This window comes from Macaca thibetana, chromosome 16 (genome assembly GCF_024542745.1).
Source record: "Macaca thibetana thibetana isolate TM-01 chromosome 16, ASM2454274v1, whole genome shotgun sequence".
Classification (NCBI taxonomy): domain Eukaryota; kingdom Metazoa; phylum Chordata; class Mammalia; order Primates; family Cercopithecidae; genus Macaca; species Macaca thibetana.
In genome coordinates this window covers 16,880,164-16,907,675 of record NC_065593.1, presented here as the reverse complement: position 1 = coordinate 16,907,675, position 27,512 = coordinate 16,880,164, and the positions used below count along the sequence as shown (strand labels likewise).

General features: G+C 53.0%; 1 protein-coding gene across 1 annotated transcript in view; it reads left to right on the top strand.

Annotated features, from left to right (window-relative positions):
* Nucleotides 1-27,512, top strand: part of SPNS3 (SPNS lysolipid transporter 3, sphingosine-1-phosphate (putative)) — a 58,051-nt gene that overhangs the window by 3,236 nt on the left and 27,303 nt on the right. The window contains 8 exon segments of the mRNA XM_050765336.1: nt 3,437-3,502; nt 10,011-10,147; nt 11,020-11,171; nt 11,867-11,933; nt 13,119-13,267; nt 14,206-14,358; nt 18,649-18,728; nt 18,731-18,837. Of these exon segments, the coding sequence (XP_050621293.1) occupies nt 3,437-3,502; nt 10,011-10,147; nt 11,020-11,171; nt 11,867-11,933; nt 13,119-13,267; nt 14,206-14,358; nt 18,649-18,728; nt 18,731-18,837 (911 nt within the window).

Here is a 27,512-nt window from a genome sequence, read left to right as displayed (position 1 = left end):
AGCAGGAGGATTGCTTGAGGCTGAATTCAGCAGGAGGACTGCTTGAGGCTGAAGCAGGAGGATTGCTTGAGGCTGAATTCAGCAGGAGGATTGCTTGAGGCTGCAGTGAGCAGAGATCGTACCACTGCACTGTAGCCTGAGTGACAGAGCAAGATCTTATCTTAAACCCCTAAAGACAAAAAGCAAAACAAAATACACTAAACAAACAAAAAACCCCGAAGGGGCGTATGGGGTGAGATCAGAGCTTCTTGGGTGCCAGACTGGGAGCTTGGACTTTCTGCCTTGGGCAATGGGGAGCCATATAATTGGATTTGAGGCCTTGATGGAGGCAAAATGATCCGGGGAGTCAGTTCAGAGGCTGCCGTAGTGGATCAGGCCAAAGCTGAGGAGGCCTGAGTTGGCGTGTGGGCCGAGGGCACGCAAAGGCGGGAAGGAGCAAGAGGCAGATGAGAGCCAGGAATCACCAGTGCGGAGCTCCCAGAAGCCAGGAGCCTGGGGACCCGCTATCTCTGCCGCTAGCCCTGGGGGCCCCTGGCTGGGCTCTAAGACCCTGAATCTTGCCTGCCCAGGTCCCTTCCCCATTAGCACTTCCTCTGTATGTGCAAAAAAGGGGGCTCTGATTACTGTGGGGACAGAGACCTGGAGAAGTGAAACCATGCTGAGCGTCTGGGAACGGGTGGGGGTAAACAGCTAAAATGTTCTTGCAGGAAACAGCTCTTATGGGGCCAGGGGGGTAGGTTACAGGTAAAAGCAAGGCTGGGTGCACACTTGGCCCTGGGTCACCCCTAGAGCACCATGGGGCTGGGAGGAGCCCAGGAGGAGATAAAACAAGGGGATGAGTCCTCATTCCTGAAAATGGAAGATGGGTACGATTTAGAGCATTTTTGTTTAGCTATTTATTTTGCTTACCTGTGTTGTCTACTTTTTTTCTTTCCAAAGAAAGACTGTCTTCTTTGTGTATTTAAAATAATAGAAAGGGGACTTTGAGAGGCCGAGGCAGGGGTATCACCTGAGGTCAGGAGTTCGAGACCAGCCTGGCCAACATGGTGAAACCCTGTCTCTACTAAAAATATAAAAATTAGCTGGGCATGGTGGCGTATGCCTGTAATCCCAGCTACTTGGAGGCTAAGGCAGGAGAATCACTTGAACTCAGGAGGCAGAGGTTGGAATTAGCCGAGATTGCGCCGTTGTACTCCAGCCTGGGCGACACAGCGAGACTCCATCTCAAAAAAACAACAGGCCGGGCGCGGTGGCTCACGTCTGTAATCCCAGCACTCTGGGAGGCCAAGGCGGGTGTATCACCAGAGGTCGGGAGTTCAAGACCAGCCTGGCCAACATGGTGAAACCCCGTCTCTACTAAAAATACAAAAATTAGCCGGGCGTGGTAGCAGATGGCTGTAATCCCAGCTACTTGGGAGACTGAGGCAGGAGAATCGCCTGAACCCAGGAGGTGGAGGTTGCAGTGAGCCGAGATTGCATCACTGCACTTCAGCCTGGATGAAAGAGTGAGACTCCGTCTCAAAACAAACAAACAAACAAAAAACAAAAAAACCCAAACAACAACAAATGAAATATTAAAGGGGGAAAAGGACATACCGGTTTGTATGCTAGGTTGCGGTGGCAACTGGGGACAAATTAAATGTCTAAACAAAGATTTATTTCTTTTTTTTATTTTTGGAGACAGAGTCTCCAAAATATTTTTAGTAGAGTATTTTTAGAGTATTTTAGTAGACTATTTAGTAGAGTGTTTTTAGTAGAGACGGGGTTTCACCATGTTAGCCATGATGGTCTCAATCTCCTGACCTTGTGATCTTCCAGCCTCAGCCTCTCAACGTGCTGGGATTACAGGCGTGAGCCACCGTGCCCCACCCTAAACAAAGATTTCTCGCTTTGCTCCTCTGAGTCTTTGATCTTTATGTGCCTGGGGCAGGTCTTGGAGGTGCACACGCAGGACTTTCTTGGCGTGGGTGTTTCTGTGGGGACCCACTTGGGGGCTTCTGCTCCCCTTCTGTGGTTCTGGGTGTGTGGACAGGCTGCCTCAGGCTGAGATTTGAGCCCCAGCTCCCCCAGCTTCAGACGGGCAACCTTGGGCTGCTAGAGCCTCTGTTTCCTCATCTGTAGAATGGGGGCAATGAGAGTCCCCTCCTTTTAGGATGACAGCTGTGAGTGTACAGCTCAGGGCCTGGCTCTCAGTCACCTCCTGATTCATGAAAGTGATGATTGTTGCTCTTCATAATAACGACAGGGCCAGAGCCGCATGGCTCACGTGAGCAGGTGCTGCAGACCCGGACCCTTTCTGAGACACCACCAAGAGGCTATCAGGAAACAGACCCTGGTGTCTGGGAGACCCACATTCTCTCTCTGCATTAGGCTGGGCGCCCACTGCGGTGCCTCTGGAAGAACCTGCTTGTGTGCGCGCATGCGTGCAAGCCGGGACACGTTCGTCTTTGTATGTACATGTTCATCAATGCATATCCGGTGTTTGCACGAGCCAGGCCGCTGTGTTGCACAGCTCTAGGGACTTCTGTTTACGCAGCGGCCTAAGTAAAGGGCGTGCACTGTGCAGCAACAGGGAGGCGTGCCCCTCTGACCGCAGTGCGGATGGCAGCCCTGAGCCTGTGCATACGCAGGCGGGTCTCTGGGTGTGTCTTTATGGGTACATCTCACTGCACATGTGTCTGTGTGTCTGTGTGTATGAGGCTGGGTGTACATGTCTGTGAGTGTGAGTTCCTGTGTGTGTGTATATTTGTGCCTCTGCAGGTGTGTTGCTCTGGAAATGCCTGTTTGTATCTATTTATATCTGTGTTCCCACATGAAGAGGAGGGAAGGAGCTGTGTGGCTGTGTGCTTGTGTGTCGACGTGTGTATGTGAATGTCTGTGCCTTTGGGATGCTTGTTTCTTTCTTTCTTTTTTTTTTTTTTTTTTTTTTTTTTGAGATGGAGCTTCGCTCTTGTTGCCCAGGCTGGAGTGCAATGGCGCAATCTCAGCTCACGGCAACCTCCGCCTCCCAGGTTCAAGCGATGCTCCTGCCTCAGCCTCCCAAGTAGCTGGGATTACAGGCACTGGCCACCACGTCTGTCTAATTTTTTGTATTTTTAGTAGAGACGGGATCTCACCATATTGACCATGGCTGGTCTCGAACTCCTGACCTCAGGTGATCTGCCCACCTTGGCCTTCCAAAGTGCTGGGATTACAAGCGTGAGCCACCGTGCCCGGCCAAGGGATGCTTGTTTGAGTGTTTGAAATGCACACGTTTCTCTGTGTGTCTGCTGTTGTGTGTGTGGTTGTGCACGTGTGGGAGACAGGGGGAGAGAACAGTGGGCTTCGGTGCCATGCCTTCCGCTGTGCTGTGGCCCTGTGTCAAACCTGGAGCAGCTGCCTTCTGAGGCCAGGAGTGTGACTTCCCATTTCCTGAGCACCGTCCCTCTGTCCACAGGAGTGCTGCTGGACGTACAGGAGGTTTTTCAGATCAGTGACAGCCATGCTGGTTTGCTTCAGACCGGTAAGGAGGAGCCCTGGCTCTGGAGCTGGGGTCCTGGGTTCCTGCTGGGGTGGGCTCTTTCTGTGGGTCATGTTCTATGCCCAGCTCCAGTCCCACTGGGTCCTCTGGCACAGAGGGTGGGTGCAGCGTGGGCCTGAGGGACAGTCTAGGCAGGAGCGGGAGAGAGCCCAGGCTGGAACAGCCGTGGTAGTTTGAGTGTAGGGTGCTGCAGGAGAGCAGAGGGAGGTGGGGCTGGGAGAGGCCTCCGAGCCTCAGCTCCTGGCTGTGGAGCTAGTCATTCCTTCCCTTTGTATTGCTGAGGCTCAGCTGTGCACCAGAGGCTTGCTGGGGTTTGAGAAATCCTCATGTGTGCTTTCCTCTCACAGACCTGAAAAATCTGACTACTGGGACACACGAAGTCAAACAGACAGACACAGACACATCCCCCCGCGTGGGCTCAGATGGACTCTGGGCCCACAGAGAGCCTAACACCCAGCAGCAGGGAGCAGCCACACGTCCCATCACATCAGAGCGGTTGGGGTCATGAGGCGTTAGCTTTTCCCTTGTGGGTGCCTGGATGGTGACACACATTCACACATGTGCATATCCGCACTCCCACACGGGCACACATGTGGTCACAACACGTGATACACCTGTTCACACACCCAGCCTGTAATCAGTAGGCACTGAGGGTCCTTCTCCCAGTCCATCATCTCAGGGCTTTAGAACATGACTCTCAAACTGGGGTACAGGGATCTCTGGGGATACACAGTAACTTTCCAGGGGCTACATGAACACGGAGAGTTTTAAGAGACTGATTTATTTCTTTTTTTTTTTTTTTTTTGAGACGGAGTCTCGCTCTGTCGCCCAGGCTGGAGTGCAGTGGCCGGATCTCAGCTCACTGCAAGCTCCGCCTCCCGGGTTCACGCCATTCTCCTGCCTCAGCCTCCCGAGTAGCTGGGACTACAGGCGCCCGCCACCTCGCCCGGCTAGTTTTTTGTATTTTTTAGTAGAGACGGGGTTTCACCGTGTTAGCCAGGATGGTCTCGATCTCCTGACCTCGTGATCCGCCCGTCTCGGCCTCCCAAAGTGCTGGGATTACAGGCGTGGGCCACCGCGCCAGGCAGAGACTGATTTATTTCTAGATCCTCAAGCCTGTATGTTTTTTTCCTAAAATGACCTGCCTGCCGGGGAGCCTGTGGTCGGCCTGTGGTTCTCCTTCCTCTCCTTCCGTTGTACAATTCCCTGGCTACGGCAGTAAGCAGAGAGGGACCCCTCTCCGCATCCTGGATGTGCTGTTCCTGGGTGTAAAAACCTCCGGGGCATCAAACAGAGGCCCCCGCGTGGATGTTCGGCTTCTGCTGGGGGGACCTTGGGAGCAAAGCAGAGAGCATCAGGAGAAATGTGCTGGGCAGATTTGCCCCAGGCCACAAGCCCAGGCAAGGAGCCAAGCCTTATCTAGCTGTCCCTGTGTGCAATGTCTACTATTTATCTACGAATTAGAATTCAAAGTGAGATAATGGTCTCAGGGATGCATGTCAACACATTTGTTTCAATGAAAAAAATGAAGCCAACGTTTTTCTTTTTTTTTCTTTTTGAGACGGAGTTTCGCTCTTGTTGCCCAGGCTAGAGTGCAATGGCACGATCTCGGCTCACTGCAACCCCCACCTCCCAGGTTCAAGCAATTCTCCTGCCTCAGCCTCCCGAGTAGCTGGGATTACAGGCATGTACCACCATGTTGGCCAGGCTGGTCTCGAATTCCTGACCTCAGGTGATCCGCCCATCTCAGCCTCCCAAAGTGCTGGGATTATAGGCGTGAGGCACCACGCCTGGCAACATTTTTCTTCTAATCAATTTGATTGTCTAATTGCTTTGAGAAAAGAGGACAGGCATTATGACTTGGATTCTACTGCAGACATTCCCCATAAACTGAATAAATTCGACCCTGTAGCTCCAAGAGTTTGGATGAAAATACAGTTAAAAAAAAAATACACAACAATGCTGGAAGTCCCATCCTTGGCAACGATTCAAACTTGGGATAAGAACATTTTCATATTAGCTGAAAATATGCGGAAGGGTATGTATGTAGTTCTAGAAACTTCTTTTAAAATGAGGTGAGAGCCAGGTGTGGTGGCTCACGCCTATGATGCCAGCTCTTAGGGAGGCAGAGGCGGGAGAATAGCTTGAGCCCAGGAGTTCGAGACCTGCTTGGGCAATATAGTGAGACTTCCTTCTCCACAAAAAGGAAAAAAAAAAAAAAAAAAAAAAGAGTTACGTGAGCAAGAGTTAGAAGACCATGGCTTTAGGCCGGGCGCGGTGGCTCACGCCTGTAATCCCAGCACTTTGGGAGGCCGAGACGGGTGGATCACGAGGTCAGGAGATCGAGACCATCCTGGCTAACACGGTGAAACCCCATCTCTACTAAAAAATATAAAAAGCTAGCCGGGTGAGTTGGTGGGCGCCTGTAGTCCCAGCTACTCGGGAGGCTGAGGCAGGAGAATGGCGTGAACCTGGGAGGCGGAGCTTGCAGTGAGCTGAGATCCGGCCACTGCGCTCCAGCCTGGGCGAGACTCCGTCTCAAAAAAAAAAAAAAAAAAAGACCATGGCTTTAGAACATGCATCATTTCTGATTGCCCCTCAGTCTTGCGGCCAAGAGGCGGCAACTGATGCTGATCTGCCAGCCATATCTGTAGCCAAAGTGAGATACCCACAACCTCCTCGATTAAATAGATAATGGTGGTTTAGTCAACATTTCCCTTCACTCATTCTTTTTTTTTTTTTTTTTTTTTGAGACGGAGTTTCACTCTTATTGACCAGGCTGGAGTGCACGATCTTGGTTCACTGCAACCTCTGCCTCCCGGGTTCAGGTCACTCTCCTGCCTCAGCCTCCTGAGTAGCTGGGATTGCAGGCGCCCGCCACCACACCCGGCTAATTTTTGTAGTTTTAGTAGAGATGGGGGTCTCACCATGGTGGCCAGGCTGGTCTTGAACTCCTGACCTCAGGTGATCTGCCAGTCTCGGCCTCCCAGATTGTTGAGATTACAGGCGTGAGCCACCATGCTGGCCCTTCACTGGTTCTACCATAGTGGTCAGGATTATTACTATAAGGCCTGGGCCACGGAGGGCGAAGTGTGTGTGTGCGTGTGCGTGTGCGTGTGTGTGTGTGTGTGTGTTTGGGAGTAGGTGAAGGGTCATCTTTGCAGAAGCAGCCCAAAAATTTCATGGAAAGGACAGTGGGCTTGGAGGCCTGATGACCAGGCTGGTCTCTGGTGGTCTCAGGTGAGGTCTCTTTACCTTTTCGGGTTGCCATGCTGTGGCCCTAGACCCAGGTGTTTGTCCACAGGGCTGCTAAGAAGAGGAAACTGATGACTGAGGGAGAGGGTGGTGAAGAGATAGAGGGATTGGGCCGGGCGCAGTGGCTCACGCTGGTAATCCCAGCACTTTGGGAGGCCGAGGTGGGTGGATCACCTGAGATCAGGAGTTTGAGACCAGCCTGACCAACATGGTGAAACCCCGTCTCCACTAAAAATACAAAGATTAGCCGGGTGTGGTGGCAGGTGCCTGTAATCCCGCTACTTGGGAGACTGAGACAGGAGAATCACTTGAACCCAGAAGGCGGAGGTTGCAGTGAACTGAGATCGCGCCACTGCACTTCAGACTGGGCCACAGAATGAGACTCTGTCTCAAAAAATCAATAAAAAGAGAGAGTGGTGGAAGGTGAGAAGAGGCAGTGGTCAGGCTCCTTTCACCCACCCATGGGATAGAGAGGCTGCTGGAGTGAGTTAATTAATTAATAATATTTAAAACTAACACTGACTTGGCCCTTACCACGTGCCAGGCACTATTCCAAGTGCTTGAAATATTAACTTACTTAATCTTCACAACAATCCCACGAGGCAGGTTTTACTATTATGTCCATTTTACAGCTGATGAAACTGAGGCTCAGAGAAATTAGGAGACTTGCTGAAGTTGGGATTTGAATCCAGGAAGCGTGCCTCCAGAGTCTGTCTTTTAACTCTGGGAGCATTCATTTCATCCACTATGTCAAAGAAATGATTTGAATTTGGAGATGTTGGAAATGAGGAGTGTCTGTTTTCCCTTGGGAAGGGCATCTGCAGAGTCAGTCACAGAGCGTCTGCAGGTTTAAGGCACTTAAAACAGCCTGCAAGTGATCCCTACATGTGAGGAATATGGGGAAAAATAGATTTATTTATTGTTTGTTGTTTGTTGCTGTTTTGAGACAGAGTCTCGCTCTGTCACACAGGCTGGAGTGCAGTGGCACAATCTTGGCTCACTGCCACCTCCGCCTCCAGGGTTCAAGCAATTCTCCTCCCTCAGCCTCCCTGGTAGCTGGGATTATAGGCGTGCAACCACCACACCTGGCTAATTTCTGTATTTTTAGTAAAGATGGGGTTTCACCATGTTGGCCAGGCTGGTCTCGAACTCCTGACCTCAGGTGATCCACCCGCCTTGGCCTCCCAAAGTGCTGGGATTACAGGTGTGAGCCACCGCGCCCGGCTGGGAAATAGTTTTATAACTTTTGGATAAAGAAGATATGCATAGCCGGGCACGGTGGCTCAAGCCTGTAATCCCAGCACTTTGGGAGGCCGAGACGGGCGGATCACAAGGTCAGGAGATCGAGACCATCCTGGCTAACATGGTGAAACCCCGTCTCTACTAAAAAAATACAAAAAACTAGCCGGGCAAGGTGGTGGACGCCTGTAGTCCCAGCTACTCGGGAGGCTGAGGCAGGAGAATGGCGTGAACCTGGGAGGTGGAGCTTGCAGTGAGCTGAGATCCGGCCACTGCACTCCAGCTTGGGTGACAGAGCGAGACTCCGTCTCAAAAAAAAAAAAAAAAAAAAAAAAAAGAAGATATGCATAAACAAGACGTGAAACAACTCTTGCCCCTCTAGAAGGTTAATAAACTTGACAACGTCAAAGCTAAACACTTCTGTATGATGATGATTGAAATTATGCAATCAGTAATAATAATAGATAACATTTGTTGGATGTTTACATGAAGCTACGCAGATAACTTTTATGTGCTTTATTTTACTTAATCCTCTCAGTAACCAAACAAGGGAATAGCACTGTTGATGAAAGGGGAACAAAAGAGTTAAGGAATCTGCCCAAGGTCACATAGCTAGAAAGTGGCGAGCCAGGATTTAAACCCAGCCAACTTAGTCCCAGAAGTTGCGTTTTTAATTCTTAAAACAAACATAGAACTATGTTCTATGGGAACTTATTTCCAAAACATATGAACAAACAACAGCCCAACAGAAAATGGAAAGTGGGCCAGGCGCAGTGGCCCATGCCTGTAACCTCAGCACTTTAGGAGGCCGAGGTGGGTGGATCCCTTGTGCCCAGGAGTTCGAGACCAGCGTGGGCAAGATGGTGAAACCCCATCTCTACAAAAACTACAAAAATTAGCCAGGTATGGTGGTACGTGCCTGTAGTCTCAACTACTCTGGAGGCTGAGGTGGGAGGATGGCTTGAGGCCGGGAGGCAGAGGCTACAGTGAGCCGAGATTGAACCACTGCACTCCAGCCTGGGTGACAGAGTGAGACTTTGTCTCAAAAAATAAAATAAAAGTATAAATGCAGCTGTGTCCAGGGAACATTTTACCTATGTAGGAGAACCAACTCTTTCCTGGCTTCCTGGAATCATCACTAGTTCACAGCGAATGTGCTTATTCTTTCTTTTTTTTTTTTCCTTTTTTTGAGACCAAGCCTTGCTCTGTCGCCCAGGCTGGAGTGCAGTGGCGTGATCTCGGCTTACTGCAACCTCTGCCTCCCGGGTTCAAGTGATTCTCATGCCTCAGCCTCCCGAGTAGCTGGGATTACCAGCGCCCACCATCAGGCCTGGCTAATTTTTTTGTATTTTTTTTTTTTTTTTAGTAGAGACGGAGTTTCACTATGTTGCCCAGGCTGGTCTTGAACTCCTGAGCTCAGGCAATCTGCCCACCTCAGCCAACTAAAGTGCTGGGATTACAGGCGTGAGCCACTGCTCCCAGCCCAGTGTGCTCATTCTAAATCGTCCTCATCTGCTGCTCAGAGCAGGCCCAGGCTGACTTCCCTCTTTCCCTGCTCCCTGTTGCCCCAGCAGGTGCATGAATGAAAAATCAGGCCTGTCCCCATATCCAGGCTCACAGGAGTCACGTGTTTTTGTAAAGCCGGGAAACTGGCATCTGCTCCATGCCTCACGCTCCACATTCACTTCCCATCTCACCTTCGCCATCCTGGGAGGGGATGGTGACTTCTCCAGTGTTGGGGTGACACTCAGAGCAAGCGGCAGAGCTGGGCTTTGGGTTTGGGCCGGGTCCAGGCCTCCACACTCTGGGCTGGGGTTGTATGTTGGCCACACACCGTGAGGTTCACCTTATCTTTTCTTCCTCCTACCCTGGGCCCGCTGCCAAGATGCCAGCCTGTGGCTTCTGAGTCAGGCTCCTTCCCTCCCCAGGCCTGCTGGGCCGTCTGCCCTGCCACGGTCGTGGGGGGATCCAGGCTGCCCCTGTGTGTCTCCTCCAGTCTTCATCGGCTGCCTGCTGCTGTCTGCACCCGTGTTTGGCTACCTGGGCGACCGATACAGCCGCAAGACCACCATGAGCTTCGGGATCTTGCTCTGGTCAGGAGCTGGTCTCTCTAGCTCCTTCATCTCCCCCCGGGTAGGTGTCCATGCCTCTGCCCAGTCCCCTGAGGCCCCTTCCCCACCTGCTTCCTCCCTGATCCAGCCCCATCAGAGCTGCGTGGGGACGATTCTGCTCCATTCCCGGCTGTGACTGGATCAGGGATTGCACTGAGGGCTGGGAGAGGAGGTGAGGGCCCAGTCTCCAGCCTGAGCTGCGCAGAGCAGAGCTGGCGGACTTTTTTTTTTTTTTTTTTTTGAGACACAATTTCGCTCTTGTGCCCAGGCTGGAGTGCAATGGTGTGATCTCGGCTCCCTGCAAACTCTGACTCCCGAGTTCAAGCGATTCTCCTGTCTCAGCCTCCAGAGCAGCTGGGATACCAGGCACGTGCCACCACGCCCAGCTAATTTTTGTATTTTTTAGTAGAGACAGGGTTTTGCCGTGTGGGCCAGGCTGGTCTCGAACTCCCGACCTCAGGTGATCCGCCCGCCTTGGCCTCCCAAAGTGCTGGGATTACTTGCATGAGCCACCGTGCCTGGCCGACCCAGTGGACTTTCTTAACAGGAGACCTCTTCTCTCCTACCTCTCACTGCCGCACCAGCTTCATTTCTGCCTGACTCTGCAGGGGGTGGAACTGGGGGTAACAGCTGCTGTCTTGGGGAACTGGCCTGGTTAGCAATGGTGGGACCCAGGAGAAGGGCTCCCCTGGGCAGGGGGGTAGGCGGTGGCTTCAGGGGACACATATGTGACTTTGGGAACCTGGAGTGGAGAGGTGTCCATAGCCCCGATCCCCTCTCCCTACTCTGGGGTCCTGTGTCATGAGGTCCCCTTTGCTCTTCCAACAAACCCTCGGGTCCCTGGCCCTCTGGGTGATTTCTGGAACTCACGTGGTCTTGTGCCTGCTCGCCCAGTATTCTTGGCTCTTCTTCCTGTCCCGGGGCGTCGTGGGCACTGGCTCGGCCAGCTACGCCACCATCGCGCCCACCGTCCTGGGCGACCTCTTCGTGAGGGACGAGCGCACCCGCGTGCTGGCCGTCTTCTATATCTTTATCCCTGTTGGAAGGTTGGTATTACCCATGGGTCCACTTTCCCAGGTGGTAAACTGAGGCCCAAAGGAGTCAGAACAGGGGCTGGGCATCGGTAGGAGAGGTCAAACCAGGAGGGCTGCAGTTTGAGTCCCAATGCTACCCCTTCCTCACCACGAGTCTACCTCTCCGAGCCTCAGTTTCCTCATCTGTCAACGGGGGCAGTGACGCCAGCTGATGGGCTGGGGGAGGAATAGAGGTGATGAGGATGCGCCCTGCAGATTCGTACACTTGGCCGAGTGTGGCCCGCCCAGGGAGGGGCCGGCCCTGGGAGGCGAGGTGAGGAAGCGTGTTAGGGCCAGGCCCTGCACCCCACAGCAGGCTAGGCCAGAGCAGGATTTGCAGTCAGGACCCTGGCCTCTGACCCAGATTTCCTGAACTTGCCTGACTCAAGCAAGGCCCAGCCTTGGGCAGGAGGGTGGAGGGTATGGGTTTCCATAGGTGGGGAGAGTGGCGCTGGGGGTGGGCCAGGAGCCAGAGGTCACTGGTGACTTGACCAAGGGCAGTGGACATCTGGGCCTCACGTGGCTTACTTTCCTCAGTGAAACAGCTCTGAGCCTGCAGACAGCCAGCTCCCTGGGGCATGGGGGAGCACCCTGGGTCAGGCTGGCAGTGGGGTCTGCCTTCTGCCTCCCTCCCCTCACAGCCCATCGCCCTTGACCCTCTGTTGCAGTGGTCTGGGTTACGTGCTGGGGTCGGCTGTGACGACGCTGACTGGGAACTGGCGCTGGGCCCTCCGAGTGAGTCCAGCTTCCTTTTCTTCTCTCTGCTTTCCCTCTGGACCGGCAGGGACTTTCCAGCCTTGGGTGACCTTAGCCACTTGGCGTAGCACCCGGCGCCATTGTGGGGGTGGGGGGTGGTCAGGCATTGGCAGCTTTGGACATTTGGGGCCCCACAGGGAGCGTGGGTTGGGGAGGTGGTGGCCCTAGGCTCAAAAGCTGGCTGCTTAGTTTACCAGCTGTGTGATCTCAAGCGGGTCACCTTCTTCAGAGCCTCAGTTTGCCTGTCGGTAAGGTGGGGGTAGTAAATGCTACCTAAGGCATCTTGAGGATCCGTGAGACGAGAGATGGAAGTTCCAAGCTGCAGGGTCAGGGCATAGAGTAGGCCCTGGAGGACTGGCAGCTAGGCTCGCTCAGCAGTTGGGCAGGATGCTGAGGAAGATGCCGGGCAGGCCCCGCTGGGCTGCGGCCTTGTGATTCCAACATGGGCTTGGAGCAGGACCATTCTGAAGAGGAAGGGACTCCATGGTGGAGGGCGCTGAGCTCAGCCCTGGGAGTGCAGCTTGGTGGGAGTGCAGGCTGCACGCAGACCTCTACGGAGCCAGCCCAGTGCCGGGGAGCGGGCGTGTGAAGCGCTGAAGCCAGATTTGGAATCTCGGGAGTGGGGTGGGCTTCAAGGAGGCAGGTCTGACCTGGCTTGAATAAACCTTCTCATGGCCTGAGCTGTTTGCAGGCTGCCCCAAGGTGGGTAGTGAGATCCCCGTCCTTGGGGTTTGAGCAGAGGGGCCGCTAGGAGAGGATGCCAGGGCAGGACTATGTGGCAGATGGAGGCCTGGGCCAGGGAAAGGTCAGCTCTAGGGGCAGCAGGTACTCGGGAGGCAGGGCCAGTGTAGTGAGGGTCCCTGTTCTCAACCATCTCAGGCCCATTGACCCCAAAGGAGTGGTGTCTGTACTGGAAAGATGGGAATTACACGAAGTCCCAAAGAGACTCCACTGCCTGGAGAGGCTGCAGTGGTGAGGGCTGAGAAACAGTGGTACATCCCGCTCTGTGGATACCAGCGCCCTGAAAAACAAGTCACCCCCACCACTCCCAGGGCTTGGACCCCAGAGGTCAGACACTGGCTGGTACTGTGACCAGTTGCCCCCGGGGTCTCTTGGGCTGTGATAATATGCGGCCCTGAGCTTCCTGGGCCCTCCTGTCCCCAGATCATGCCCTGCCTGGAGGCCGTGGCCTTGATCCTGCTTATCCTGCTGGTTCCAGACCCACCCCGGGGAGCTGCTGAGACGCAGAGGGAGGGGGCCGCGGGAGGCTCCAGGAGCAGCTGGTGTGAGGACGTCAGATACCTGGGGAAAAAGTGAGTGTCACTGCTACGCCCTGCAAGGCACGGAAAAACCTCTTTGTCTGCCCCAGCCTCACTGACCCCCTCTCTCCACCTCCAGGGAGCCCTCCCTTGTTGTCCCAATGTTCACAGCCATCCTCTTCCTCTGAGATCCCACTTACCAACTGAAGTGCCCCTCCCTCCCTTAGGACTCAGCCTCTACCACCTTGCCATGTGACAGAAATATGGACAGGGAGGGAGGGAGATGGCGTGAGCCCCAGCCTTGCCTCTGCCACTGCCCTGCCCGTAAGTGGCCCTGGCACTCAGAGCCTCACTGTCCTTATTTATTCAATGGACGGAATTCTCCAGCCTTGTCCCCTTCTCTGGGTTGCTTGGGGGATGCTGGGAGTTCATCACTCACCTCTCCAAGCCTCATGGCGTGCGTGATCCTCTGTGCCAGCCATGCTGGGGGAGGCAGGCAGGAGTCAACTGCTGGTCCCAGGCCTCACGATTCACTGCAAGGCAGGACATGGACAGGACCCACTTCTGTCACTGAGCTGTGAAACGGGCCAGGAGGACTCAGAGGAAGATGGGGCAGGCAGGGACGGCTTCCTGGAGAATGTGATGCTGGATGGGGAACCCTCAGGATGGGGAGATTTGGTCCTGCAGAGAGGAGGGAGGGAGGAGGAGCCAAGGTGTGGGGGTGGGGGGGGTCTCCAAAACATAGGGGAGGCTGGAGCTCAGGGTGCTCCAGGAAGGATCTGGAGGCTGGAGCTTGGGGTAACCTGAGTGTCTTCTTCGGAGCCTCAGTTTGCCTATCTGTAAAGAGGGGTTAGCAATTGCTACCTATGGAATCTTGAAGGTAATGAGACAAGATGGAAAAGTTCCCAGAGTGCCCAGGAGTAGGGAGGAGTGGACAGGCCCCTTCAGCCCCAGCCCTCTCCCGACTCCAGCTGGGGCACCTTGTCTTGCAGCTGGAGTTTTGTGTGGTCCACCCTCGGAGTGACCGCCATGGCCTTTGTGACTGGAGCCCTGGGGTTCTGGGCCCCCAAGTTTCTGCTTGAGGCGCGCGTGGTTCACGGGCTGCAGCCTCCCTGCTTCCAGGAGCCGTGCAGCAACCCTGACAGGTGAGGGTGTCCGGGGGCACTGGGCACCTTGCCCAGCTTGGGGGGTCTTGCTGAGGAAGTTCTGAGCTCCAAAATTCAGTGTCTTGAGGTGGGGCACGTGGTGCTGTGTGAAGACAGTGAGGCTCGGGACCCAGATGGCAGCAGGAGGCCTGGCTCGGGCTCTGGCTGAGCCTCTGCCACTCTGGGTGGCCATGGCCAGCTCCCTTGTCCTCTCTGGGCTGAATTCCCCATCTCTCCACTCTTGGGGCCGCTGTGGGCTCCAGAAGGCACTGGCGGGAGATGGGCGTGAGGCTTCTGTGGGGCTGTGGGATGAGAGGAGCCCCACCGTTCAGAGGGGCGTGTAGCATCTTCTGTGAGGGCATCCCATTTTACAGATGGCAAACTGGGACCCGGGAGGCCTCGTCGCTTCGCTAGTTTTGGGATTTCATGTGTGTGAGAAGGCTGCTGGGAAGGGAGGCACGGGCACTCTGCCCTTAGGGCACGCCCTCTCCCGCTTCCTGCCTGGCTGTCTGCTGCCCGGCTGGGCTCCACTTCTGTTCCTATCACCTTCGACCCTGTGCACCAAGAGCTCCAGTGACTGCTTGATGCTGAGTCAAGGACATCCTTCAGTTCTCCCTTCCTTCTCTCCTCCTCCTCCCCGAACCCTTAACCCCGGCCTCCCCACTGCCTCCAGCGGCTGCTCTTCCGCCTCCGTGCAGTCCCCTCCTCCGCTCTGACCCTGTCCTGGTGGGTCCTGGGGGCTCCTGGGGATGCTGTCCTCTTCCCTGGAGCCCCATCCTCCCCCAGGGTTTTGGCGACGCTCATCCTCTGCTGACTGCAACTGCGCCTACCTTCTCCTTCCCTCCTCCTCCTTCTCCTCCTTCCTTCGCTCTTCTCTTCTTTTCTCTCTTCTCTTCTCCTCTTCTTTTCTCTCTTCTCCTCTCCTCTCTTTTCTCTTCTCTCCTTCCTTCTCTCTTTCTTTCTCTCTCCCTCCCTCCCCCTCTCCTCTCCGTCCTCTCTCTGTCTCCCTTTCACCTTCCCTTCCTCCCTTCCTTCTCTTCTTTCTTTTTTGAGTCAAGGTGTCACTCTGTCACCAGGCTGGAGTGCAATGGTACAAACAGTTTGCTGCGGCCTCGACTTCCCAGGCTTAAGCAATCCTCCCACCTCAGCCTCCCAAGTAGCTGGGACCACAGGCACATGCCACCATGCCTGGTAATTTTTTTTTTTTTTTGAGACAGAGTTTCACTCTTGTTGCCCAGGCTGGAGTGCAATGGCACAATCTTGGCTGACTGTAATCTCTACCTCCTGGGTTCAAGTTGTTCTCCTGCCTCAGCCTTCCAAGTAGCTAAGATTACAGGCATGTGCCACCACAACCGGCTAATTTTTTTTGGTTTGTTTTTAGTAAAGATGGGGTTTCACCATGTTGGGCAGGCTGGTCTCAAACTCCCGACCTCAAATGATTGGTCCGCCTCAGCCTCCCAAAGTGCTGGGATTACAGGCGTGAGCCACCTTGCCCGGCCTGACTTACAGATCTTTAAGGGCTCTCTTGGCTGTGAGAGTCTGTGATGCTGGGAAGGCCCTGTGTGGATGGAGGGAACGTGAAGGGCTTCGTAGCTGGGCCATGTCCTCTGGCTGCACCTCCCGTTCAGGGGCTGGTGGGGGTGCTTTTTCAGGCAGCCTGTCTAGATAATCAATCCTAAGTCTCACGATTATCTCAAGAACCTGCCAAGGTCAGCTCAGACCAGGACTCAGAGGCAGCCAGCATACATCTGGGATTCGGGTCACTTGACTAGGCTGAGCCAGACCTTGCACAGCTCGGAAGGCTGGGAAGGTTTGGAAACCTCTTCTTTCTTTTTTCTCCCTGCCCCTGCCCCTGCCCTTTCCCCCTTCCCCTTCCCCTCCCCCTCCCCCTCCCCTCCTCCCCTCCCCTCCCCCTCCTCCTCCTCCCTCTCCCCTCCCCCTCCTCCTCCTCCTCCTCTTCTTTTTCTTTTTCTTCTTCTTTCTTTTTTTTTTGAGACAGTCTTGCTGTGTTGCTAGGCTGGAGTGCAGTGGCACGATCTCAGCTCACTGCAAGCTCCACCTCCCAGGTTCAAGCGATTCTCCTGCCTCAGCCTCCAGAGTAGCTGGGACTACAGGTGCCCGCCACCTCGCCCAGCCAATTTTTGTACTTTAGTAGAGAATTTAGAGAATTCTCAGTCATTTGGGCAAAGCGAGGGTGGGAGAAGAGAGGGGAAGCTACACCGGTCGGCATGGACCAGTCCCGCAGAGCTGTCAGTGCTGGCCAGGAGCTTGCTCAGAGGACAACAGGGAGCTATGAGAGGCTGAAAAGATCCTGGTTAGACTGCTGTTTTCAAGAGTTCACGCTGGGCACAGTCTCAGCGTTCCCTTTGAGCTCCTTTATTTGTTTTGTTTTGTTTTGTTTTGTTTTGTTTTTGAGATGGAGTCTTCCTATCTTGCCCAGGCTGAAGTGCCGTGGTGCGATCTCAGCTCACTGCAACCTTCACCTCCCAGATTCACGTGATTCTCTTGCCTCAACCTCTCAAGTAGCTGGGATTACAGGTGCCCACCACCATTCCCAGCTATTATTATTATTTTTTTAGTAGAGATGCGGTTTTGCTGTGTTGGCCAGGTTGATCTTGAATTCCTGACCTCAAGTGATCCACCCGCCTCGGCCTCCCAAAGTGCTGGGGTTACAGGCTTGAGCCACCTCACCTGGCCCCTTTGAGCTCCCTTAAAAGGAGGCTGGAGGTTGCAAAATAGACCAGGAGGGTGAGGATGTATATTCAAATCCTAGTCTGTCATTTACCAGCTGGGTAATCTTGGCCTTGACCTTTCTCAGCCTCTCCTTGCTCATCTGTCCATCTGGGAATTGTAGGAGGAATCCGTGAGTTCACTTGCTCAACATATGTCTCTCGTGTGCCAGGCTCTATGCTCCCAGCATAGAGTCAAGAGAGGAAACCAAACCTGTTACTGTTCTCTAGGAATTCCCAGGCCAGCGAATGAACCTGATGACAGACACAGAAGGTGCTGTGGGAACTGATGGGAGTGAAGGGATCAGCCAGGGAACAAAGGAAGGGCATCCCCAAGTAGGCTGTGCTGGGTATTGAAGGATGAGTAGGAGTTTGATAGGTCAAAAACTAGTGAAGGGTGTTCCAGGCAGAGGAATGAAAGTGTGTGGTTGGGAGTCGGGAGGGGAGAGCAACTAGTCTGAGGGAAGAAAATAGAGCTAGGACCTGGAGTTGATGTGAGTCAGAGTCAGATCACGAAGAACAATGTACATCTTATGGAACTGGGGACAAATCTAGTGGGTGTCTGAGAGCTGGTGGAGAATTTTAGGCAGGAGGTGGGCAGGGACGTGGTCAGGTCTGTGTTTTTAATTTTATTTTTAGAGACAGATTCTTGCTCTGTTGCCCAAGCTGGAGTACAGTGATATCATCATAACTCACTGTGGCCTCGAACTTCTGAGCTCAAGTGATCTTCCCACCTCAGCCTCTTGAGTAGCTGGGACTACAGGTGCACGCCACCAAGGCTGGATCATTTAAACATTTTTTTGTAGAGATGAGATCTTTCTGATCTTGAACTCCTCCCACCACGGATCTCCTGCCACCACAGAATGCACTCTTGGGGAGCCTGTGTGGCGGTTATTTTGGAGGGACAGGTCTCCACAGGAAGGATATACAAGGGGAAGCGAAACGGAGTAGAAGTGGGTCTAAAAGTGGGTGGGAAAGGGACGGAGGTCAGGCAGGGACTGCCTGAGGGGGATTCAAAGACAGGAAGTGGAAGGATGGGATTCAAGGAAGGAGGGCACGTAGAGGGCCCAGACAAGGGCCGGGTGTATCACTGGGGCTTAGTAAATACATGTTCGCTTGCCTCCATTCCTCTTAGTACTGGGAGTTGGAAAGAGAGAAGGTTGGGGCCAGAGTGGGACCCTGGAATTCAGATTTTGAGTGGGCAGTTTTGGGGGATGAGAGGGAAAGGGTCAATGGAGATGAGGCAGGCTGGGACCTGGGGTGCTGGACGATCACCCACATGGCCAGTGGGATCCCCAGGATGAGATAGGGGATGAGGTAGGAAAGGGGCTGGGGGAGGGCAGTGGGTCATTGGTCCCTGGTCAGGGTCCCCAGGTCCTGGGAGCGTCAGTGATGAGGGTGGGTAAGGCCTGGGTCAGATCAGGGGCCCACAGCCATATTCCCTGTAGACACAGATCGTGCCCTTGAGCCAAGGGGCTAAACCTGAGGCTGGGAGCAGGGTGAAAGGTCTCCATGCTGAGCTCACCCAGCTGACCAACCCCTCTGTGTTCTCTCCCATTAGCCTGATTTTTGGGTCATTGACCATCATGACCGGCGTCATTGGGGTCATCTTGGGGGCAGAAGCTGCGAGAAGGTACAAAAAGTCATTCCAAGAGCTGAGCCCCTCATCTGCGCCTCCAGCCTGCTCGCCACGGCCCCCTGCCTCTACCTGGCTCTCGTCTTGGCCCCGACCACCCTGCTGGCCTCCTATGTAAGTGAGAGCCTCTATGGAGGTGGGGACAGGGTTGGGGGATGAGGAACTCCTGTTTCCACGGCTCACACTGTGCCCGGCCTTTACGTACATTATGTTGATCTCTCCTTCTGGGTAGAGCTTATCCCCGTTTTGCAGATCAGCAAAGAGAGGCTGGACACGGTGGCTCACGTCTGTAATCCTAGCACTTTGGGAGGTCAAGGCCGGCCTGGCCAATATGGTGAAACCCCGTCTCTACTAAAAATATAAAAAATAGGCCGGGCGCGGTGGCTCAAAATCCCAGCACTTTGGGGGCAGACGGTGTTCACGGGGTCAGGAGATCGAGACCATGTAATCCCCGTCTCTACTAAAAATACAAAAAACTAGCTGGCGGCGCCTGTAGTCCCAGGGAGGCTGAAGCCCGGGAGGCGGAGCTTGCAAGCTGAGATCGCCACTTGAACCCAGGGGGAGACAGAGCGAGAGGTGGGCATGGTGTTGGGCACCTGCCCAGGTGGGAGGCTGAAGCAGATTCGTTGCCCGGGAGGCGGAGGTTGCGGTGAGCTGAGATTGTGCCGCTGCACCCCAGCCTGGGCAACAGAGCATGACTCCATCTTGCGGGGGAAAAAAAGAGAGAAGCTTACCAGGAGTTCCACAGTGAGGAAGGGGCAGAACTGGGATTTGAGCCTGAGCTTTTCTGACTGTAAAAGGTGTCCTCTGAGCATTGGATTAATGTGTTAGTTTGAGAAAATAGGACTCATTTATTGCCAGGGCATATTGTGGGTCCAAGAAGAAATGGAGCAATTCTCCCCAGGTTACAGAGGAGCGAAGCAAGGCCCAGATTGGTTACGGCCAATGTGGATGCTGCTTTAAGGGCGATAATCCCGGTAATATCAAGCATTCCATATCCACATCCCATCACACCCTTTCATGGGCCTCACACTCTGGCCGTGCCAGCCACGTTGGCACACCGCCTTCCCAGACTTGGCACGCGTCCATTTCTTCCACCGAGAGCACCAGTTCGTCTTTTGTGCATCCCAAAATCCTCCTCCTGCAAGACTCAACTCAAAGTCAGCTTCCTCCAAAAGCCTTCCCGGACCGCTCTATCCTCACGCCAGAATTCATGTTCCTGCTTGGGCTCAGTGCCTGTTTGGTTCCCATGAGGCACCGAGGTGTATGGGGCCTGTCCAAAGACAGGGGGCCCAAAGGGCGGGGGACCAGAGCTGGAGGGTCCCTGTGTGCAGCTGTGTCCCTGGCTCCCCAAAGCCCCAGCCCTGCCTGACCCCCAACATGGGAAAGGGCCACTGCTTCTGGGAAACTGACACCAGCCCAGCTGGAAGCAGAGGGGCTAGACCTCCCCTCCTTTCCCAGATCCATGGCCCCGGGCCCTGTGGCTGCAGACAGGGCCCATATGCGTGTGCCCCAGGTTTACTGAGCAGGCCCGACTTTGGAAAAGTAAACCAGCCACAACTTCATTGTCCTCACACTAGTTTGACCGCATCGCCCACCCATGGCCAGAGCCCATCGCTTCTCCCGATCACACGCACGAACTAAACAGTCTGGTCCCATTGAAATAAAAACTTTGGCCCTGCTTCCGAATAAAGTTTCTTTTTTCTTTTTTTTTTGAGACTGAGTCTCGCTCTGTTGCCCAGGCTGGAGTGCAGTGGCGTAATCTCAGCTCACTGTAACCTCTGCTTCCTGGGTTCAAGTGATTCTCCTGCCTCAGCCTCCCAAGTAGCTGGGATTACAGGTGCGAGTCACCATGCCCAGCTATTTTTTAAACTTTTTATTTTATTTTATTTGTGTTTTTATTTTGAGATGGAGTCTTGCTCTGTTGCCCGGGCTGGAGTGCAGTGGCGCCATCTCAGCTCACTGCAACCTCCACCTCCCAGGTTCAAGCTATTCTCCTGCCTCAGCCTCCTGAGTATCTGGGATTACAGGTGCGTGCCACCATACCCAGCTAATTTTTGTATTTTTAGTACAGATGGGGTTTCACCGTGTTGGCCAGGATGGTCTTCAACTCCCAACCTTGTCATCCACCCGCTTCAGGTTCCCAAAGTGCTGGGATTACAGGTGTGAGCCACTGTGCCTGGCCCCAAATAAAGTTTCTATCCAGGACCAGAAAATTGCCTTCGGAAGAGGTGGGGCTACAGTTGGGTTTTGTTCTCCTTGCTCCATCTTCCACCCCACATCCCTGACATCCCCCCTCCCCTCGCAATTCTGTCCCCTCCAGAGATGAGCGGGCAAGGGAGGATGACTGAGAACGGGCTGAGTACTGTCTGTATCCGGAGTTGTTTTCGCCCTCTGTCAGTGCCCCCCATGTGGCAGATGCCCAAAGGCGGGGTGTGGGGGGCCTTTGTGGGCATTTTGGGGTCTCTGGCCCTGGTTTTTACTTTGCCCAATTCCCTGATGCAATGGTTGCCTTTCCAGCCAGGCTGTCTTGCCTGGGTGGGCAATCCTGCAAGGGGCCCCCTCTCATGAGCACCGTGTCTCCCTCCGCGGTGTCCATCTGACCCCTGGAGGAGGTCAGGAAGGGAGGCCTCCGCCACTGCCGCCCTCTCCCCTCCCACGACACTGCAGACTACTTCATCTGGCATCCCCACCCGCTGACTTCCCTCGGGGGAGTCAGGCCCCAGGGTCCATTCTCCCCGAATGCCAGATGACATGCATCTGGGTGTCCTGAGGACGTCTTCTGTGCACGTCCCTCAGGCTGTCCTGGTATAGGAGGCTTCGCGTTTAGCCAGCGTCCAGCCAGGGAGAAAGGGCCAGCTTCCTTCTTGGCAAGCACTATCCTCTGTTGCGTTGAGTGTCATCTGAAGCCCTCACTCAGCTGAAGAGTGGAACTCTTGGCCGGGCGCGGTGGCTCAAGCCTGTAATCCCAGCACTTTGGGAGGCCGAGGCAGGTGGATCACGAGGTCAGGAGATCAAGACCATCCTGGCTAACATGGTGAAACCCCGTCTCTATTAAAAATACAAAAAATTAACCGGGCGCGGTGGCGGGCACCTGTAGTCCCAGCTACTCGGGATGCTGAGGCAGGAGAATGGCGTGAACCCAGGAGGTGGAGCTTGCAGTGAGCTGAGATCGTGCCACTGCACTCCAGCCTGGGTGACAGAGCAAGACTCCGTCTCAAAAAAAAAAAAGTGGCACTCTTTATTCATTATTTATTAATTCTTTTAGAGATGGGGGCTCTCACTATGTTGCTCAGACTGGTCTTGAACTCCTGGGCTCGAGCAATCCTCTTGCCTCAGCCTCCTGAATAGCTGGGACTACAGGCGTGCACCGCCACACCCGGCTAATTTTTAGTAGAGATGGGGTTTCGCCATGTTGCCCAGTCTGGTCTCGAACTCCTGTCCTTGAGTGATCTGCCCATCTCACCCTCCCAAAGTGCTGGGATTACAGGCGTGAGCCACCGCACCTGGTCAAGAGCGGAACTCTTTCAATAAATCCTCCCCCGAGGATGACTTCTATGCAAGCGGGCGGGGGCCACGTAGGATAGCCCCGTTCTCTCTCGCCACGTCCTGAAGGTGTGCTGGCACCTCTCTTGAAGTGTGGGCGCTGCTCATCCCTTGTTCTCAGCCTCGGGTCTCTGCGGAAATTCCTGAAGACTAGAAAGTCTTGTCATTCTCTTCTGCACATGCTCTTATTTAGTCCTCTCAATGGACACTTTTGTGAGGAAGGTTTTTTCTTTTCATATTTTATTTTATTTTTTGAGACAGAGTCTCTCTCTGTTGCCCAGGCTGGAGCATGGTGGCACGATCTCGACTCGCTGCAACCTCCACCTCTCAGGTTCAAGCAATTCTCCTGCCTCAGCCTTCCCAGCAGCTGGGATTATAGGCACCTGCCACTAATTTTTTTTTTTTTTTTCCCAAGACAGGGTCTCGCTCTGTCACCCAGGTTGGAGTGCAGTGGCACAATCTCAGCTCACTGCAAGCTCCAGCTCCCGGGTTCAAGCAATTCTCCTGTCTCAGCCGTCTGAGTAGCTGGGATTACAGGCCTACGTCACAACGCCTGGCTAATTTTTGTATTTTTACTAGAGATGGTGTTTCGCCATTTTGACCAGGCTAGTCTCGAACTCCTGACCTCAAGTGATCTGCCTACCTCGGCCTCCCAAGGTGCTGGGGTTACAGGCATGATCCACCACACCCAGCCACACTTATGCCACTTGACAGGTTGGAAAACTGAAGCCCACAGATAGAATCAGGTAAATAGTGGGACAGACAAAACTCTAACACATGGCTGGGTGCAGTGGCTGACGTCTGGAATCCCAGTATTTTGGGAGGTCAAAGTGAGAGGATCACTTGAGCTCAGGAGTTAGAGACCAGCCTGGACAACGTAGCAAAACCCTGTCTCTACAGAAAATTTAAAAATTAGTTGGGCATGGAGGCACATGCTACTGGGGAGGCTGAGGCTGGAGGATTGCTTGAGCTTGAGAGAGAGAGGCTGCAGTGAGCTCTGATCATGCCACTGCACTCCAACCTGGGTGACAGAGCAGGACCCTGTCTCAAAACAAACAATCACACAACCTCCAACTTGGCTGTGACGCCTCCAAAGTCTGTGTCCTTCATAGTGCACTGAACCAGAAGCAGAGCTGGGCACACCCCAGGCACTAGTAAATACCTTAATGCTTATTGACTGAGGGAGGGGACCATCACTTCTGGCTGGTGGGAGCTGATGGGGGCTGGTGGGGCCTGACCGCGCAGGGAGGCTGAAGCCCAGGCAGATGGAGGCCCCATCAAAACTGTCCCTGTACCAGCCAGCTGGAGCTGGGGGCCCCCTGCCAGCCCTGCTTCTGCCACTGTCTTGGTTGGTTCTGGGAGGTGGCTCCTTGGCTGTGTTTCGGGGACACAGCTGCCCCCCTCCACCCCCTGCACCCTGCAGCCTGGCGCATCTCCAGAGCTGGTTGGCTCATCTAGAAATGACATTGTGTCTTGGCCGCCAAAGCCAGCTGGAGAAACTCTTCTTCAGGCCTGCCCTGGGGATTGGGACTGAGGGGCAGAAAGGCAGGCAGGGCTAGAGTGCATCCATCCTCTGGCGCTGGGAAGCTGCTGGGTCTGGCATGGTACCCACCGACGCTGAGCCTCTGTGGCCAGAACTCTAACCCTCCAGAGGTGCTGCCATCCCGCCCCCACCCCATGGCTCTGTCTGTGCCTCCGTAGAATGCTCGGACATTCTGACCTCAGATTCAGGCTCCAGTTCCTCCTCCCCAGCAACTGTCAGTTGCGAAGGCCTTGACCTCTCCCAGGCCTGTCCTCTCCTCTCTGTCCTCTCTGCCCTTCCCTGGCTCATGCCTTGCTGTCTTTCTCCAGAACTGTTCTAGAAGGCACCTTCCTGGTCTCCTTGTCTTCCTGCTCATCCACCACAATCTGTTCTGTTCTTCACACACTGCCAGAGTGAGCTAGCTAGCTTGCTTGTTTTTTCTCTCTTTCTTTTTTCTTTTCTTTCCTTTCCTTTCCTTTTGTTTTCTTTTCTTTCCCTTCCCTCCCTTCCTTCCTTCCTTCCTCTCTCTTTTCTTTCTTCCTTCCTTTCTTTCTTTCTTTTCTTTCTTTCTCTCTCTCTCTTTCTTTCTTTCTTTCTTTCCCTCCCTCCCTCCCTCCCTTCCTCCCTCCCTCCCTTCCTTTCTTCCTTTCCTTCCTTCCTTCCTTCCTTCCTTCCTTCCTTTCCTTTCTTCTTTCTTCCTTCCTTCCTTCCTTCCTTCCCTCCCTTCCTCCCTCCCTCCCTTCCTCCCTTTTCTTTCTTTTTTTCCTTCCTCCCTCCCTCCCTTCCTTCCTTCCTTCCTTCCTGTGTTGCCCAGGCTAGTTTTGAACTCCTGGCCTCAAGCGATCCTGCCCATGCTGCCTCCCGAGTAGCTGGAATTACAGGCATGCGTCACTGTGCCTGGCTTACAGAGTGAGCTTGCTGACACCACCACCCTTCCCTGCTCAAAAGCCTTGCATGGCTCCCTGGTGTCTCTGGAACTAGGCCCAGCCCCTTATCCCAACATTTAAAGCCCCTCGTGAACTTCCCTGATAACCTTGGGAGCCTTATTCCTCCACTGCAGTCCTGCCACACAGGCCCCCTCTTGGTTCCCTAGTCATGCTTCCCCTCTCCCTCTTTCCCCATCCTCACTCCCTTCTCCAAGTGTCCAAAGCATTCTAGGCCTTCAAGGGCCAGCTTACCACTGTCTCTCTATGAATTCCTCCCTGGTTGCTGGGCCTGACCCTCTCTCCCTCCTCTCTTTAGTGAGCCCAGCATTGTCTTCCTGGGGTCTTGGTTACGTACGTTCTGACTCCTCTCCCAGCCCTGTCTGTGATTTTTAGCAGGGTCCAGGTCTGGTTCTAATCTTTCTCTGTACTCCAACTTGAAGCACAGTGTCAGGCACATGGATGGGTGGGTGAGGTAAGTCACTGCTGGCTGAGTGAAGAGTCGAGTGACAAACTATTTGTATTCATTTGTTTATTCAACCAATATTTATTGATTGCCAATTAAGTGGCATACTAGTTTCAATGCTGTAGATATAGGTGGCTGGCTGTGGTGGTTCACACCTGTAACCCCAGCACTTTGGGAGGCTGAGGGAGGCGGGTCACCTGAGGTCAGGAGTTCAAGACCAGCCTGGGCAACACGACAAAACCCTGTCTCTACTAAAAATACAAAAAATTAGCTGAGCATGGTGGTGCATGCCTGTAGTCTCAACTACTGGGGAGGCTGAGGCAGGAGAATCGCTTGAACCCAGGAGGTAGAGGTTGCAGTGAGCCGAGATTGTGCCACTGCACTCCAGCCTGGGCAACAGAGCGAGACTGCATCTCTAAATAAATAAATAAATAAATGCCATAGATATAGCAGTGAATAAAACAGATAAAAATGTCTCTGTCCCGAGGGAACTTACATTCTAGTTGGGGAAGAAAGCAAACAAGATATATAAGTATTGTGAATTTTATTGTAAAATTCAGAGTATTTCAGATAATAATAAAGACTTAGGAGAGAAGTATTGTTGGGAAGGAAATAGAGAGAGTGTGAGTATTGGGAGGAGAGGGTAGCAATTTTTTGTAGGGTGGCCAGAGAGGCCTCACTGAGAAGGCAGTTGTGGAATAAAGACCTGTAGGGGGTGAAGTAGTGAATTATGTGGATATTCGGGGGAACAGTGTTCCAGGCAGAGGGAACAGCAACTGTGAAGGCCCTGAGTCAGGAGTATACCCAATGGGTTTGAATAACAACAAGGCGGCTACTGTGATTAGTGCAGAGAGAGAAGTGGGAGAGGGAGGTGGGGACAGAGAGATGATGGGTTCCAGATCATGTAAGATGTTGTGGGCATCGGGTGAGATGGAGTTTTGTTCTAAGAAGTGGGACATGTGGCTTTTGTCTTCCACATCTATTAAAATGGTCATGTAGTTTTATCTTTTATTCAATTTCTACAGTTTATTACATTGACTGATATTTATATTTATATGTTTATATTTATATGTTTAACCAACCTTGCATTCCTGGGATATATTCTCCATGGTCATGGTGGGTAACCATTTTTATGTATTGCTGGATTTGAGTTGGTAGTATTTTGTTGAGGATTTTTGCATGTGCATTCGTAAGAGATATCGGTCTGCAGTTTTCTTGCGGTATCTTCGTCTGGTTTTGGTATCAGGGTAGTGGCCTTGTAATGAGTTGGCAAGTGTTCCTTCCTCTTCTGTTTTTTGGAAGACTTCATGAAGAATTTGTTAATTCATCTTTAAACATTTGGAAGAAGTCACCAGCAAAGCCATCTGGTTCTGGGCTTCTGTTTGTGGAAAGTTTTTTGATTGCTAACTCAATATTTACTCGTTGTAGGTCATTTCAAATTTTCTATTTCTTCTTGAGTTGTTTCAGTAGTTTATATCTTTTTAGAAATTTGTACATTTATTCTAGGTTAATCTAATTTGTTGGCACACAATAGTTGATATAACAGTTCCTTCTAATTCTTTTAATTTCTGTAAGGTGAGTAGTAATGTCGCTTTCATTCCTAATTTTAGTAATTTGAGTCTTTTTTTTCTTCAGTCAGTTTATCTAAAGGTTTGTCTATCTTGCTGATCTTTTCAAAGAACCAACTTTTGGTTTCATCAATTTTTCTCAATTTTTTTCTATTATTTGCTTTTTTTTTTTTTTTTTTTTTCTTTTTCCTTTTTCTTTTTTGAGACAGAGTCTTGCTTTGTTTCCCAGGCTTAAGCTCCTGGCTTCAAGCAATCCTTCTGCCTCAGCCTCCCCAAATTTTGGGATTATAGGAGTGAGCCACCCCATCTGGCTGGCTTATGTTGAGTAGAATCACTCTGGCTACTCTGTTGAGAACAGACCTGCGGGCAAGGGCAGAAGCAGAGAGGAGTGAGGAGGCTGTTGCTAGAATGCAGGTGAGATGATGGGGTTTGAACCAGAGTGCCAACAATGGAGATTGTGAGAGGCAGTTGGATTACATATGTATTTTGAAGGTAGAGCTATTAGAATTTCTTGATGAATTCCAGGAGGGGTATGAAAGAAGAGTCAGAGGTGAGTTCCAGGTATTGGCATGAGCAGCTGGAAGCGGGGAGGGCCCATTAACTGAGGCAGGAAAGTGAGCAGGAGCAGCAGGTGTCTGGGGGAAGGTCAACAGCTTGGTTTTGTACATTCTGGGTTTGTTGGGGGAGGCTGACATCCAAATGGAGGTGTTACTAGACAGTTGGATAGTGGAGTCTGAAGTCCAGGGGATATGGAATCATCCCTA